Genomic DNA, 17,258 nt, shown 5'->3' with positions numbered 1-17,258 from the left:
AAACAAAATGTGATATGTATACACAATGAAATATTACTCAGCCACAAAAAAGAATGGCTTTATGATTTTGCTGGTAAATGGATGGATCTGGAGAATATTATACTAAATGAAATAAGCCAATTCCCAAAGGACAAATGTTATCTCTAATATGCAGATGCTAATACAAAATAAGTTGGGCCGGGGTGGGGTAGAATAGAAATTAGAAAAAGGGGAATGAAGGGAACGGGAGATGGGAATAGGAAAGACAGTAGAATGAATTGGGCATTTCTCATGTTCATATATGAATACGTGACCAGTGAAACTCCACATTAGGTACCACCACAAGATTGGAATCCTAACTAGAGTAAGTTATGTATGGAGTCATGTACGCATAATATGTCAAAATATCGTGTGTATCTAAAAAGAACAACAACAAAAGAAAAAACTGACTAAACAAACATTCATTGCAGTTTTGCTTTGCTGATTAAATCCTATATGACAATGTTTTATAAAATACATGATGTAATTTAAAAAAAGAAAAAGCTGATTAAAACAAAATCCTTTGTAGAATAAATTGGATGATAAAAAGGTAACTTGGTGTAATGAGAAATGCATGAATTCTAGGACCTAGGAAAGTCCTAGGTCTAATTCATGCCATTTCATTATATACAAAACCAGATGTTTAGACTAGGTGTCTCTAGGGTTAAAACATTCACTGATTGATCAATGCTGACTTAATCATTGGAGCACACTTAAAGGCCAGGACTGGCAATGGTTCTGTTTCCATGGAAAATTCTGGACTAAGGAGATTACTTTTTAATACTTTTCCTTTAGGTCCATTTTATAGAGATCTAAAATAAATAAATAAATAAGGTGCTATTTTTATACAGGTTTCACATTACTTACACCAGAGTTTTGGGGGGATTGTGGTTAGATTCTGATTGAATATACATGTAGGAGGGAACAAAGATTTATTAAACACCAACTCCAACCAGATAGTGTACTAAATGCTTTGTATATATTATGTAATGTTTTTCATTTCATGTCAATCCTACGAAAAAGAGCCAGGAACTTTAAGTGGCAAGGAATAAACCCCTCTACAGGTGCCAAAAGTAGACGCTGAGATTCATTGAGTCAGAGCAAGACAGTTTGTAACATAGCACAACAAAGGGCAGGGGCATTATCATTCTTATGTTGCCCCCAAGTGCCCTGGGTAAAATGATGAGCCCAGAAGGATGTTACCCAGATAGAGGTTCCACCAGAGCTGGGAACCAGAGCCAAGGACCCAGAACTTTTTGAACAACAAACAGAAAGTAGGCAGGTCCCTCTTCCGGTGGGAATGCAGCAGTCCCCCTGGTTACGCTGTGGTGGTCCATGGATCTGCTTGCTTGCCCATGCCTAGTTACTGAAACTGCTCAGCATCAGGAGACACAGCACTACAAATACTGCATGCTACCCAGCAGCCCTGTAAGATAGGTGCCACCATTATTATGTCTACTAATGAGGAAACTGGAGCAGAGACAACTCACACATGGCCAGGATTTAATTTCAGACAGTCTTGGCTTCTAACCATAACACCAGGTTTCCTTTAAGGCATGATTGTCTCTATACAGTGGTGCAGTGGGTTTTAAACAGCAAAAAGACTTGAATTCTAATCTAGGGCTAGTGGCTATATGATCTGCAGAAGAAAATGTATTTCTGAGTCTTAATTTTTTGAATAAAAAATACTACCATCGTTCGGGTTTGACATAATATGCACAAAACTTCTACCAGACAGAAAACACACAAATCTTGAGTTTTTCTCCCCTTAAACCTACTCTGATTAATTCTGACCATAATCATAGAACAATAAGATGCTGAGATTATGAGAATAAATAAAAGGAAGACGATGAATTCAAAAAGAAAACTCTAAACTCTATCTTTACCATTCTATATTAACATTTGCATTTCTCTTCATTTGTTCTTAAACATCTTTGGGGGTGAGACAATATTGGTGTAAAGAAAAGTTGTAGGTATTGGAGCTATTTTACCTTCTAGTATCTTTCAGCAAGAATATGTAACCTCTCTAAACCTGTCTCACCTACAAAATGGGGATAATAATACCTACCTTGAAATACTGTAAGCGTTTTTGTTGTTGTTTTGTTTTCTTTTTAGTGGTGCAGGATTGAACCCAGGGCCTCATACACACTAGGCAAACACTCTACCACTGAACCACGTCACTGGTCCTTTTTGTTTCATTTTGAGAAGGGGTCTTGCTAAGTAGTCCAGCTTAGCCTTGAACTCGCCATCCTCCTACCACAGCCCTCAGCTTCCCGGATAGCTGGAAATATAGGCATGCATCACTGTGCCTGTCTACCATGAGGATTTAAATACGATAAATTACATGAAATATCCTAACAGAACATGGGAGGTACTCAATACGTTTTGGTTCCCTTTTCCTCAGAAAGGTTTCCAAACTGTTGGGAAAGAGTAGGCACTAAAATCCATAAAAAGGCTGAAGATTTATGAATGACTGACACTAAGAGAAAAATCCACTGAACCTTAGGGTAAACATTTTCAAAAACTGGTGTAGACTAAAAATTACTGTGTCTTGTCAGTCTTCTCCAAAATTTATAGGGACAATATTAAAATAACAACACCTACTGAGCCCTTAGCCGAGCAGTTTTAATCGCCTTTACATTATTTAATTTTCACAACACTTTGAGGATGGCGTTACTTTTTAGAGCCAGGATACAGCTGAGGAACAAAACCTCAGGGAGTTAGGACACTACCCAACACGTTGCCTCCAAAGTCTTTCTGCTCTGTAATGCCTCCAGAAAAAAACACTGATGGCTCACTGCTCAATCTATCTCCTTAAAGGTGCAAAAAAGCGATATTCCCCCAAGGCAGCGTTCTCCAAGAATGGCACTGCATTTCAGATCAAGTGAGTCAATTGCCCGAAACCCTAAGATTATGGGAAAGACAAGCGTAATTGATACCTTACTCCTGGTAGTGCAATATTCCCAGGTCCTGAATTACAAACGCAGGTCCACAGACCGCGCCGGCTCTCAGCTGGCGAAGCAAAAGAACCACCCGGAGCCCGTCACACCGCGTTCTAGACTCGTCTGCAACCAAGTCTGTGCCCGACCCTCCTCGGTGCGTCTCACCTCCCCTTGTCTAGTCTTGCTCCTCCCACCTTAAAAATGGCCAAGTGGGCATTCTAGTGTGGAGAACTTTCGGGGAGACGGAGGACCGTGGCAGAGGCGCCCCCCAACACACGGATTCTGGGGGAGATGAAGTAGGAACTCGCGAGCCCGGAACTAGCTCTCGGTTGTAAGAGGACAGAGTAAGCCGTCATTAGCTCAGCTGACGAGAGATCACGTCCGCTCCACGGGGAGCACAGCACCTCCCAGCCGCCCACTCCACGCAGGGTGGCCAACGCGAACGCCCAGCGGTCTCCCGGACCCAGCGGAATTCCACTCCGCCCTCCGCCGGCCACCTACGCCTCGTCGCAGGTTGCTAGGAGACACTGCCGCCACCTCCTCCAATCAGCACGCATTTCTTTTCGCCCAATCAGAGCATCCGGAGGACCGTGGTGAGAGGTGAAAGGTTGCGATGCTATTTGGCGGCCATTTCTCCCGGAGCTCCGTGGTTCTGGCCCTCGGTTAGCTGCTCCAGTCACGAGGGACGGGTTACAGCTCGGTCGGCGGCGAGTAGCCAGCAGCATTCGCCGGTATTCGCGATGGTAAGGAGCAAGAGAACTGCCCGAGAGGGAGGGCGATCAGCCTCGCCGGGCCCGGTGGTGTTTCGCGCGCTTTCCATTCATCCGCGTGATGCTCCGCGCACCGGGTTGCCCGCTTTTTCTCCCTGCTCTGGGGGTGCAGATGCACGCCCTCCTTGCTATGCCCTTCCCCAACGAGATCCCCTGCTTCCTCCTGCCCCTTTGCATCCGGGTGTGAGCAATTCTGGTTGGTTGGGATTACAGGGTCCTGGTAAAACGGAAGCGGGTTTTTACTTCTCACCTGCAGTACCCCGGAATCCGCTTTCATTCCTTGATACTGGGAATTCCAGTCTGTGCAGAAAAATATCGTTGCGATTAAAGTAAGCGCTAAGAAGGAAGCAGACAGAATGCTTTGAGTGGTTACATTGGCTGGTCAGGAGTGGCCTCCTTAGAAGGTGAAATTTAACCTGGGTAGCAGGAGGAAGAGTGTGCCCAGCACAGGGAAAAGGAGCATAGGCACTACGGCCTGAGCATAGCTTGACCAAGTAGAAGAACTGTCAGAAAGCTACTATTGCCTACAAGAATAAGAGTTATGAGGACCTCTTGGATCATATTAAGAGGTTTGATTCCACTCCGAGAGCAAGTGGAAGTCATTGAAGCATTTAAAACAGAGATACATTATTTGATATATACTTTTAAAATACTGGCTTCATGAATATTAAATTGGAGACTCTTTAGTAGGTTACTGCGCAGGTCCTCTGAGATCACGCTGAACATGAGGGTTTAGTAGCTAGGTTTTATGGAGATGATGGGTAAAATGATGAGAGGCTGTCTGAGTTCACTGGGAGTACTAGTGGTTTGTAGAATAAGTGAACTTTAAAGCGATTGCATTAAGAAACACTACTAAAGATAGAAAGTCAAATTAGCTCCCAGAATTAAAGTGAAAGGCTATCAAGCACAATCTGCCCCCTCGATTTCTTCTGAAGTCTTGTATTGGAAGCTTTCACTGACAATACCATATTATGTCTTCTTGAGATTAGCTTGTTTGACTTCCCTACTTTTACAAAGGTGGCCTTCCTTGTCTGGAACAGGACTTTCCCCCCCTGGAAATAACCTCATAACTTATTCTGGGCACTCTTTACATTTCTTTTCATCCCTGGATTGGTTTGGTACCCTTGTGCACAACATTGCAATATATATATGATTTATGTATATGTACGGCACATTGCAATATTCAATATAACTGTTTATCTTTACCACCACCCCAAGAGGGCAAGGACTCTGTCTTTGTGTGTGTTTAGTGCTGTTACTTTGTTTCTTTAGAGCTTGGAACAGGAATATTGCAGGTATTCATTGTTTCTTAAGCACCTAATGAATATTTTTATTTGATGATTTGAAGGTGAAATTGGCTAACTGGATATTTAAATTTTCCTGATGCTTTTCAATAAATACAAATGAAAATAGGAATTCAAGAGTCTGCTTCATGTGGATATATGAAATAACGATAATTTGTAGAGTAGATGATGGAAGCTGAGCTAAGGGAAAAGAATCAGTTAAATCCTTTTTTTTTTTTTTTTTTGTTCTTTGCACAGAGTTTACCCCTCAATCCCAAACCTTTCCTCAATGGATTAACAGGAAAGCCAGTGATGGTGAAACTCAAGTGGGGAATGGAATACAAGGGCTACCTGGTATCTGTAGATGGGTATATGAACATGCAGGTAAGCTAAAGAGTTATAAAGTTCATAAAATTTTATTTATAATTTTCTTTGCCTTATTTCTCAAGAAGTTTCTAAATTTCTTTGCCTTATTTCTGATGTGACTAATAAGAGTACTTAGAATTAAATCGACAAACATAAGCAAAATTCAAGAATAAAGTAAAGGTTAGGGAGAATGTCTGTGATATACTAGGTGAAAGACATGGGATTAAATCAAAATTCAGCCACAGATTTTACTCTTAATAGTTACAAAGTGAGAAGCACTTTGACATTTGAATTAGTACTATTAGGGAAGCACACTAGTTTACTGGAGGAAGCAAAATTTCTCTTAGCTCTGAAATAAAATTTTAAAGTGAAATTCTTCAAACTTTTAATAAGGGCTAAAGGCACAACACCAAAGTAAACCAATAAAAGCACTTCTTCATGGAAAATATGGATCAGCCAGGGGAATTGATAACCTGAATACTTGTCTGTTAAATTACTTTCCATAAATGATTCAGCCAGGGTTTTTTTTTTTTTTTTGTAATTTAATTTTTTTAAAATATTTTTTTAGATGATGGACCATTATTTTATTCATTTATTTGTACCTAGTGCTTCTCACATGCTAAGCAAGTACTCTACCACTGAGCCACAACCTCAATTAATTTTTTAATTGCAATAAAATATATATCAAAAATTAGCCACTTTAAGCATTTTCAAATATATAATCAAGTGGCATTAAATACATTCATTGTTATATAGCTATCACCATCATCTATATCTAGGACTTTTTCATCTGTACCCGTCAAAAAATAACCCTTCATTCCTCTGTCCCCCTACCCAGCCCCTGCTAACCACTGTCTTTATACAATTTAGTCAGCCCTCTGTATCTCTGGGTTTCATTATCTATGTTTGCAGATTCAGTCAACTGCAGACTGAAAATATTTGGGGGGAAAATTGATTCTGTACTGATTATGTACAGACATTTTTCCTTGTCATTATTCCACAAACAACAGAGTATAATAACTATTTACATAGCATTTACATTGTGTGAGGTATTATAAGTAATCTAGAGGTGACTTAAGGTATATGTAAGATATGCAGAATATATGGAGGATATGCCTGTTATATGCAAATACTAAGCTTATGTATGGGACTTAGGCATCCTCAGGTGGATGGCAGGTGGATTCTGGAACCACCTCTGTAGATTCCAAGGGACAAATGTATGTGTCATTTTCTGTTTGGCTTGTTTCATTTAGCATAATACATTCAGGGTCCATCCATTTTTTGTGACTAATAGTCCACTGTATGGATATATCACATTTTAATTCTCTGACCTATTGATGGATACCTCGGATATTTTCACCTTTGGCTGTTTTGAACTGTGAACTGGATGTATAAATATCTATTCAAGTCTTGTTTTTTTGGGTACACATCCAGAAGTGGAATTTATGTTTAATTTCTAGAGGAATTATCATATTGTTTGCCACAGCAGCTGCATGCATGGTTTTGCATTCTTATCAACTCTGTATAGGGGTTTGAGTTTATCCATATCCTTGCCACCTATTAATTTTATGAGGTTTATTTTTTGTGTGTGTGTACACTGATATGCATATCTGTATAAGTACATTTATATGTATATATATATGTTCGTCTATAGCTATCTTAATGGATATGAAATGATTTCCATTATGATTTGCATTTCTTTTGGGGCACTTTTTCATGTGTTTATTGGCCATTTGTTTATCTTTGGAGAAATGCCTAATTGTGTCTTTTTTATTTTTTGTCATATGTTATTTAGCTGTAGTTTCCAACCAGGTTTTTGAATGTGTCTTAGATGTGGTGAGTCTAAGTACTAAGCCATATCCCTAACCCTAAGTATTCTATTCTTGTAAATAGTCCTAGCAGGAGTACTTAGGTAGGCAGAGCTAAGGTTTTCCTTAAACATATACCATCTGAATAGGTGATGGTAAGAGCCTCAGAGTTCTTATAGAGCATGATTTGGTCTGGAAAACTCTTGAAATGGGAGTCATTTACCAAAGCTATAGAAAAGTCCAAAAAGCATACCCATTATGATGAAACATTCTGGAATTAGTGATGTTTGTTGCACAACTTTGTGAATATACTGAAAACAACTGAGTTGTACAATTTAAAAGAGTGTTTTATGTTACAGAAACTATACTCATTAGAAAAGAATAAATAATATCATCATTTAATATTTGGTCTTGGACTTAATGTAGCTTCCTAGTGAGCCTGCTAGAAACATGAATTTGAACCATGTTGATATCAGCTTTTGAGTTTATTCACTCACTAAAAATTTTATTGAGTACCCATTATTTTTCTGATATTGTAAATGTACCAATAAATAAAACAAAGTCCCTATTCTCAAAAGTTTGTTTTAGTGGTGAGAGATGATAATGTAATATGATATAATATCAGGTATTATAGACACTATAAAGAAAAAGCAGAAAAAGGGTGACAGAGCATGCAGTGTTAGATAGGATAGTGTCTCTGGGGAAGTGAAAGAAGCCAAGATCAGAATTGGCAACTCAAATAGCTAGGGAAAGAGCATCCCAGTTTGAGCCAAGAGCAAATCTCCTGTAGGCAAGGGTGTGTTTGTTGTATTCAAAGTACAGTAATAATGTCAGAGCAGAGAAAGAAAGTTAGGTTGGAATAGTAGCAATAGATAGCCTTGTAAGCAGCTGTAAGGGCTTTGAATTTACTAAATGATGGAAAGCCTTTGGAGCATTGTTGTGTAATATAGAAACTAAATGTTGGAGAATACGATAAAAATAATCATCTTTTTAAAAAATTGCTCTCAATATTTTGGGGGGAGGGTACCAGGGGTTGAACTCAGGGGCATTCGACCACTGAACCACATCCTCAGCCCTATTTTATATTTTATTTAGAGATAGCATCTCACTAAGTTGCTTAGCACCGTGCTTTTGTTGAGGCTGGCTTTGAACTCACGATCCTCCTGCTTCCCCAGCCTCTGGGATTATAGGCAGGTGCCACCATACCCAGAGCTCTTAATTATTTCTGATAACTGTTATGTATAAATGAATTGTCTCAACAGCCATATGGTTCAAATGAAACCATATTCTCTGAGTATAGGGGGTTATTTGTTGCTTTTTGTTTCTACAAGAGAGGCAGTAATATCTAGCAATAGGATTAATTCATTAAAATGTCTTAAATCCCTTGCTACACATTCTCTTAAAACCCCATTTTTCTTTCCCTTGGCCACTTGTAGAGGAAACTTCTTCTCTCCGTTCTTATTCCTTTAGTGAGCTTTAGTTGGCCCTGGTGGTGATTTTTTTTTTTTTTAATTACAAGTAAAGTATATAACCTATAAGTAGAAAAAAAATCTAAGAATTTTGATTTAAAATTAGAAATAAGAGTTCCCCGAAATAACTGCAAAGGATATTCCTAACTCAACTCTTTAATCTCAACAACTTGTTTTTCCCTGTAAATAAAAATATTTTCAAAATTCTTACTCAATTCTTTGGTTGTATTAACCACAGCATTTGTATACCCATTTGAACATCTCAGTATGATTTATAATGTTATTACTCTGAGAAGAGTTAATGTCTGCTACTTTAGAACTAAATTTTCTGAAAACTTTTAAATTACAACTTATTTATAAATTGGAGAGTGCCTTCTTTGATTATACTCTTGATATTTAATAGAAAGAAATACTACATAACTTGAAAGTTTTAACAACTTCTGTTGAAACAAGCTTTATTACATATTAGTTCCACATTCATGAAGGTTAATTTTATTGACTGTTTATAGAGAAACCAAAAAGTACAGTAGTGATAAAAAGGCCATCTTCTAATTATAGGTAAATTTGAGTTGTTGGCATAGAAAGGTCTAGGTTAATAAGTTCTCTCACCAGTATTAGGTGTGTTACAGTTTTCCTCCTATGCAACTAAACTAATATATTTCTTTTTATTTAAGCTTGCAAATACAGAAGAGTACATAGATGGAGCATTGTCTGGACATCTTGGTGAAGTTTTAATAAGGTAATAAACAGCAGTAGTATATGTAAGGAGTTAGTGGTGAGCATTAGAATTAGCACCTCAATTTGAATTACTTTGTTTTAATCACTTAATTTAACATAATATTCTACAACTAGACTTTGATGTTGTTAAAATTTGTCAAAGGTAAGATTTAAATACTTCGGAGCTATTCATCCTTAAGTTTTTTCTAGTGTTAATATTACATTTACTGGCTCATAGATGTAATCTTTTTCATTGACTTTAGTTGCAGGAACTTAGTTTTGAATTTTAGTTAAGTCTGGTTGCTAAAAGATTTTTGGTGTACTCATTTTCTAGTACTAGCAAGCCTCCAAATTCTAATAATTATTTTATGAAAATGTCATTAAGACAAACACATGGTAAAAAATATAAGTACCATAATTAAGCAGGCTTTTTAACAAATCTAAGTAAATTTTTTTTTTTAAAGAGCAAGAATCATAGTAAATTTAGCATGTAGTATTTTTATAATGAAAAAATCTAGCAACAGTATTTCAGATCATACAATTTTTGGTTGAAACGACTAAATGAACTGTTTCTGTTTACAGGTGTAATAATGTCCTTTATATCAGAGGTGTTGAAGAAGAGGAAGAAGATGGGGAGATGAGAGAATAGCAACTTTCATGGGGATTTCTTTATGTATATTTCTAGACAATAAAGACTTGTTTTTGTTTTTCAGCTTGACTTGTGAACTATTTATATGCAGATATTTACATGCGAAGCTCAAATGTTGAAATAGTTGAAAGTTGATTCACAGAACTAATGCTTTAAAAAGCCACCAAACTTTATATTCCAAGTTGGTTTTCTTCTATAAGCCCAATACTATTTTCTTCTATAAGGGATAATTATTTATATACTTCAGAATTTTTTATGAAAGTGAATTTCAGCCCTTTTCTTGTTATATATTAATGGACCTTTTAAAGCAAAGTTTTTGATCCACTTAATGTGTAAAGTTAAACATTTTCTTAATATAGACTATTATTTAATAAAACAGTGTTAATTCTGTATCAGTGTAAGCTAAATAATGCACGTATTACAGTTGAACTTGAAACATCATCTGAAAATTACAATGACTGGAGATAGGGCACAACAGAAATCGTGATCTGACATTTAGGTGGGAGGCATATGCTTTGTTCATTTAAGAGAATAAAGTTTTCTGAACAGAAATTCATATGAAACAAAAATCAGTCTCATGGTTATATTCTGAGACCATAATCTAGTAGATTTCGCTTGAGTTTTAAACCCCTCAAAACTTCTCATTTGTTTTAGTTTTACATTGTTAAATGTATATTCTGTAGTAATAACAGTATGCTATGTGCTTCCCTATAGGTATGTTGAGAAAATACATCATTTAAATTCTCATTTTGTCAGAAACAAGCCATTATTATACTTTAAAAGTAATTCAACTAACTAATTTGGGATATGTATCTTCAACTGAGACAACTCAAAAAATATAGATATGTTTAGCTATATAAAACAATATGAATAATAAAAAGCTACAAAAACTCTCATTCCTACTACCATATCCTACAGAATATGACCCTACCTTCCTTGAATTGATTAGGACATTATGTGGGACAAGATTTGCCATTAATGAAAGCCAAAATCTATAAAATTTATGTAAAACATTCTGGTAATAAAATGTCTTACTGCTCCTATTCAACCAAAAAAATATTCTTCCTCCAGTGATTTCGTTCTTGTATCTTTGATGAAAATTAGATCATGTTTGCTACCAGATGGAGGTTGTGAACGAAAGGTAAGTCGTCTTCCCATCTGAAACAAAAGAAAAACTACTTAATGTTCTGTAGCATAACCATTTTCTGTTGAAAACGTAAAATGCTAATATAAACTAGATTTATATTGGAATACTGTGGTTTAAAATGCTAAATAATCATAGTTAAAAGGCATTCATAACATAATGGATGTTCAGCATGTTAGGCAAAATTAGTAGCAGAATGCAGAAGTCAAAGTGATAAGGATTTATAGGGAAGTGGGGAGATTTGGGTAAAGCCATCAAACAGCATGTGGTTCCAATATGGCCATCCTAGAAAAAGTACCATGTTGGAGGCCAACATTTCATTTTTAACTAAGTGCCATAGCACTTCATGCTTCCTCCGTGGTTAGACAAGATTGCTTTCTTGCCCATCATTTAGAAATCTTTTTGAACAAAAATTTCAGAAAACTGAATACTATCTTAAACACCAGAGTGAGATGAATTGAAACTGAGAGCAAGAAAGATAATTTCACTGGAATTCAGCCTGGATAAATTAGAAGAGTCAGGTATTTTATTTTTGTACCACAGAGGCATTCACATACTGATACAGCTGGACTTGTTAACATCAAAACACAAACCTTTTTCTTTGGTTGTGCTACAGCTCTTTCCAGAGCAGCTTTTAGCCTTTCTTCTTGGTACTTTTGTTTTTCTCTCATTTTCTCTTCACGCAACCTGTCACAGGAAGGGAAGAACATTCTTGTATAAAGTACTCTAAAGTCCGCAGAAAGTAAAGATATATACATAATTACTATTTGGCAATGAATTGTCTAAATATGAGATTCCCATAACAATGACTTTTGGTGGGCTAGGGTTGTGGCTCAGTGGTAGAGCCCTTTCCTTGCACTCGTGAGGCACTGGGTTCTGTTCTCAGCACCACATATAAATAAATGAATAAAATAAAGGTCCATCAACAACTATCAATTAAAAAAAATGGCTTTTGAATGTTCAGGTAGATATGAAGAAGAAATCCTATTTACAAGTGGGAAGAAATTCCATTTCCTCATTATGGAACAAGTAAAATCTACCTAGACCTCAGTCTAAAAGCCAAGCATTCTCAGCATTCCACTATTATTGCAGCACTTTCTGAACCATAGCCACTTAAATTAACTTCCAGCTATCCCTTGTCTATCTTTTAAAACCTTTTTACTTAAGTATAACATCAAGAAGACTATATAGATCACAAGTGTATATAATTTGATGTACACCACAAAAGTGTGATATTCTTGAAATAAGACCAATAAATGTTATTTATCTTACTCTCTTGAGTTTTTGTGTGAAAAAAGATTCAAATAGAAATAGTCTAGTACACAGCTTGGTGCAGAATAGGCACCAAGTGCTAGTTGCTTTATGAACTTGTATGATTGTATCCAAAGTGTAAGACGATATACTGATATATCTGTATATAAACTTGATATACAAAACACTTTTTAATCCAGAGTTGGGTGTTATGCTAGGTACTTTGAAACCATGGAGAAAATCAAGTAAAATCATTATTAATACAAATGAAAATAATTGGAATTTGATTTGTGTATCACTGCTGTAAATAAATTGTAATTGCACTTTAAAGAGAATACATTTGCTACTGTAGAGAACATGCATAGTGAGGTCACCTTACAGAAAGTGATCCTCCATTTAGATTTTCATGTTTGCTTTATATTCAATAGGATCTCATTAGGTTCACCTTAATATATTCTAGACTTCACTTTTATATGGGTGAAACAATATTCCCCATACACCAGTAATGTAGTACATAGTAGAAAAAATCTAATATTAATGACTATATTAGAGAGCTTACTATGTGCCAAGCATGTTTGCTGCTTTTGTATGGATTGATTCTCACATCAACCCTATAAGTACCATTATTACTGCCATTTGACAGATAAACAATCTAAACAGAATATACTGCCTGCCTAATATCGCAACATTGTAAACAGTTGGATCTGAACTGAACCCAACAGCCAGGCTTCATGGCCATGCTTGGAGTGGTAGTACCATTCTGCCTCCTAGTGTGCTTTTTGCTACATGAACATTATCCCACTTATAAACATTCCTACATGCCACCATCACAGGCAATAATGCTATAATAATCAATGCATCCACAGTATGTACTTAAAATTCTTATCTAACTTGGTGTAGAAATCTGTAAATAAGTGTGTTTTCTTGAAAGGCCCCAATTGGATAGGGGGTTGGGGGTTTCAGGGACAGGCCTCATGAGGTTGTTTTGAGGAATAAATGAGTTACTGGGTAAGTGTTGGCAGTTATGCACTGAGGGAAACCCTACTTGTGTGGCTGGCTCTGACTTTTTCAAGCAATCTTTCTTAAATTATCTTCCTACAGTTTTCCAATGAAAGGCTCCTAATTCTGTGCCTTGTGTCCTTTACCACAAGTACAGTTCTTCCACATGACAGCTCTAAAGAAATGAGTACTTCCTGTGCAGATTTCTGTGAAGATTCGTGTTTCCATGCCGAAGGGACCCACTTGCTCATCCCAAACCGTTCCCCGGGCCTCTTTCCTTCACAGTGCTCATTACCATTGGTAATAAGAACATCTATTTCCTAAGAATATGTGATGTAAGTGTCCCCCACACCAAATAATAGTTCTGTGAGGCTGGTAAGGCTGGATTTGACCCCTCCAGTGCATCTCTGTGTGGCATCCTTGCCATCTGAGATTTGCTCAATGTGCAATCCAAGCAAAAGCAGTCTCTCATTAACAATATACTCATAGGCAGTGACTATACTTTTGTCGCCTCTCCTTCTGTTTTATCCTCTCGATTGCATCCACACTTTCTTTGGGGATGGATTCGATGAGGTCGCTCAGTTCCACCAGTCGAGACTCTACTTTGACCAGCTTTTGAACTGCATTCAGGCTGCCAACCTCAGCATCTCCAATGCAGACTTTATATACTTGATTAATTTTTTTACTAAGTGAATCTATCAGTTTTTCCTGAGATTGAAAAGAAAAGAAAGCAGGAAACATCACATCACTATTTGGTTGCTCATTTGATAAAATCAAATTCCGTTTTACTATGTTACAATGAAAAACCCTTCATATACTAGTATGTAGTTTTATTGGTGTTGGGGACTAAAAGGTATGTTCTACACACCCCAGTCCCTCAGTGTTTCCTTTTTATAAAGGAAAATGTTAATATGACCTAGATCAGTGAGAAAACGCAGCAAGGATATTTATATCACAATATATAGTCAGATCATCATAGCAACACTTTGGATTTTCTCAAAATACAGTTAGATATAAAAAGTAATCATTCATTTTGCCACATGCATTTTATTCTATCATTCTATTTTAATTGCTAAAACTATAATCATTCTGACAGTTTATTTGTATATACCTTATCTCCCCCTTCTAGACTACAAGCAAAGACAGGAGCAACTTCTTATACTTACGCTTGTATTTAAAACAGCACTGTGCACAGCACTATGCACAGCACTATACACTTAATGTTTGCTGAGTAAATGAATGCATTCTCTCTCACAAGCAAAACAGATTCCTAGGCTGCTGGCCTACCAGAGCTCTTTTAGGAGATTAATTTCTATGCTTGTCATTGGGAAGCCATTGCCATATTCCAGTCTAAATAAACTTAGGCCAAACCTTGCTGATCCCTGTACTTCACCACTGTGCCATTTTAACTGTTGGTAGAGATAGATGCTTGAGTTGGTTGGTAACTTGTTTTAGGACCATAAGATAACTGTCCTCCTCCTTCTCCACCATTAACCTGGGACCTCAAGAAACTGCTGGGCAAGGTAAACCACTCTCTAGGTAGCCTCCTGCCCCAAATCTCACTTCTGCTCAAGAAGATGAGAATCACCATAAAGCCAAAAACAAATGACACACTCAAGTCAGACGTGGCTCCTGGAGCCCTGCAAAACCCCTCCTGGAAATGCAAGTTCCCTGCACAGCCACCAGCATTGAGGCAAAGAACTGAACTAAACTGGACCTTAACAGCTTGTCTCTCCCACCTCCTAGTTCAGTGATCCCTTCCATGGTCCTGTTGACCATAAAGCTCTTTTTTCCCCCTCTCTAAATACTTATTTCTTATTTATATTAAAAATGGTCTTTATAGAAAACTTGGAGAAATACAAAATGTAAAAGAAGCAAAAAAAGTTCTGTTTTCTATAAAGTCCCCTTTTTCCCACTCCCTAAAATAATGTTTCCTGTTTATATAACATCACATTCCATTTAAAAACTTTGGAGACATACAGAAAAATATAAAAGGAAAAAAAGATAGCGTATGGGACTGAAATACTAACCACTGCACATGAGCAAACATTCTTGCTGGGGCTGGGGTTGTAGCTCAGTGGCAGAGCACTTGCCTAGCACGTGTGAGGCACTAGGTTCAATCCTCAGCACCACATAAAGATAAATAAAATAAAAGTATTGTGCCTATCTACAACTAAAAATGATATTTTAAAAAATTCTTTGAATATAAATCATTAGAACAAAAAAACCATGGTATTTTAAAATATATATTGGATATGTTTTGAGAAAAAGCAACTTTAATAGGAGAATAATGGTTGATAGACATTTCTAAATGAGACCCCCTACAAATTTAAGAAACAGATGGACAGAGACATTTCAGGGTATCTTTTTCCTCTCACTTTTTTTTTTAAGTTCCCTTATCAAACAGAAAAAGAAAAGACAAGAAAAAACTTCTTAAAAAAACAAGAACAGCATTAATAAATAAAAGGGAATGAGATTAGGAAGATAAATTATATATGAAAAAGAGATTGAGGGCCTGGCCCAACAGAGCCAAAGGTCCAAAGAAAGAATACAAGGCAGAAATGCCAACGGGTGACAAAAATGACATGTAAGCCAGATTCCTGGAACTGCCACCAGATGGCAGGCCCAGCACAGAGTACCTTGGAGGAGGACATGGGGGATTGGGGGACAGGAGGTTCCTTGGAAAGCACACTGATGATTTATGCACTTTTAAATGTTATGTTGTACTTAAATTTTCATTTTAAAAATAAAATGGAATCAAGGAAAAAATGTTAGTGGCTCGAGCACAGTTAATTTGGCAGTTTTGAAAGAATAAAATATTCATTTTACAGTTATAGCTTCAAAGTAACTTTAACTTATGAATATCAAAATTAGGTGTGCTGCTTTGTGGTACTGGGGATTGAACCCAGGGCTGCACATACTAGGCGAGCACTTTACCACCCAGTTACATCCTCAGCCCTTTTTATTTTTTATTTTGCGACATGGTCTCATTAAGTTGCTTAGGGCCTATGTTGCCTAGGCTGGCCTAGAACTTGTGTTCAGGAGGCTGCCTCAGGCTCCTGAGTAGCTGGGATTACAGGCATGCTCCAGGACCCCTGACTGGGAAAAAATGATGTGCTACTATATTTATTCATTGTGTTTTGTACATTTTGAGATCTGACAGAATGGGGTTGGAGAAATAGGAGAATTCTAAGGAAGGAATTTCCCTTTCAACTTTCCTGTTCTGCCTCCTCTTCCAAACCCCATACTTCTGCCTCTGGGAGACTAGGATTATTAGTCTCATAATAAAATCTGATATGGATGTCAAATTTATACTTGAGACCAAAATGTTATGGATAATCCTAAAGAGTAATTTTCAGACCAATTCTCCCTGCTCTTTCTAGGGATCTGGTTGCCTCAGTGTTGAGTATTGAAAATGCCTCTTTTTTCATAGTTGCCTTCAACTTTGATGGAAAGGGTTGCCTTGGGGTGGGGGTGGGGTAGATCTCACATTTATCAAACTTTTTGTATGCCCCTCAGCTTTAGAATTACTTCACACAGTTGAAGAGTGGAAGGGACCCAAGTGTCCATCAAAAGATGAATGGGGAAACAAAATATGTAGATACAATGGATCATTTTTCAGGCTTAAAAGGAAATGTACATGCTACATGAAGGAACCTAGAAAACATTACACAATGAGAAATAGGCTCACACCAAAGGACAGATATTGTGCCTTTCCACTTTATGAGGTCCCTAAAGTGTCAATTTATAGAGACAAAGGAGAATGGTATTGCCAGGGTCTGGGGGGGGGGTGAGCAATGGGAAGTCAGTGGTTAATGAGTATAGCATTTCATTTTAGCAAA

General features: G+C 37.1%; 2 protein-coding genes across 2 annotated transcripts in view; one reads left to right on the top strand and one right to left on the bottom strand.

The window, feature by feature from the left end:
- The first annotated feature begins 3,566 nt into the window (after positions 1–3,566).
- Positions 3,567–10,078, top strand: Snrpf (small nuclear ribonucleoprotein polypeptide F). Its single transcript, XM_026397856.2, has 4 exons — positions 3,567–3,703; positions 5,272–5,397; positions 9,331–9,395; positions 9,956–10,078. The coding sequence occupies exons 1-4, from the start codon at positions 3,701–3,703 to the stop codon at positions 10,020–10,022; spliced, it is 261 nt and encodes an 86-aa protein (XP_026253641.1). The 5' UTR covers positions 3,567–3,700; the 3' UTR covers positions 10,023–10,078.
- Positions 10,079–11,066: 988 nt separating this feature from the next.
- The window catches only part of Ccdc38 (coiled-coil domain containing 38), a 38,481-nt gene continuing 32,289 nt past the window's right edge, over positions 11,067–17,258 (bottom strand). Inside the window, exons 13-15 of the mRNA XM_026398326.2 lie at positions 13,919–14,124; positions 11,760–11,853; positions 11,067–11,180 (exon numbers count right to left, since the gene is read on the bottom strand). Of these exons, the coding sequence (XP_026254111.2) occupies positions 11,067–11,180; positions 11,760–11,853; positions 13,919–14,124 (414 nt within the window). The remainder of the gene's footprint in view (positions 11,181–11,759; positions 11,854–13,918; positions 14,125–17,258) is intronic.

Source organism: Urocitellus parryii, chromosome 5, assembly GCF_045843805.1.
Source record: "Urocitellus parryii isolate mUroPar1 chromosome 5, mUroPar1.hap1, whole genome shotgun sequence".
In the NCBI taxonomy this organism is placed as follows: domain Eukaryota; kingdom Metazoa; phylum Chordata; class Mammalia; order Rodentia; family Sciuridae; genus Urocitellus; species Urocitellus parryii.
The sequence above is the reverse complement of the archived record's forward strand: the minus strand, read 5'-3'. Positions and strand labels throughout refer to the sequence as shown.

Excerpts from the sequence above, each read along its gene's own strand:
- Snrpf (XM_026397856.2), top strand. Across the intron at positions 5,398-9,330 it reads ATGGGTATATGAACATGCAG|CTTGCAAATACAGAAGAGTA; the intron begins GTAAGCTAAAGA and ends TTTTTATTTAAG. Across the intron at positions 9,396-9,955 it reads CTTGGTGAAGTTTTAATAAG|GTGTAATAATGTCCTTTATA; the intron begins GTAATAAACAGC and ends TTCTGTTTACAG.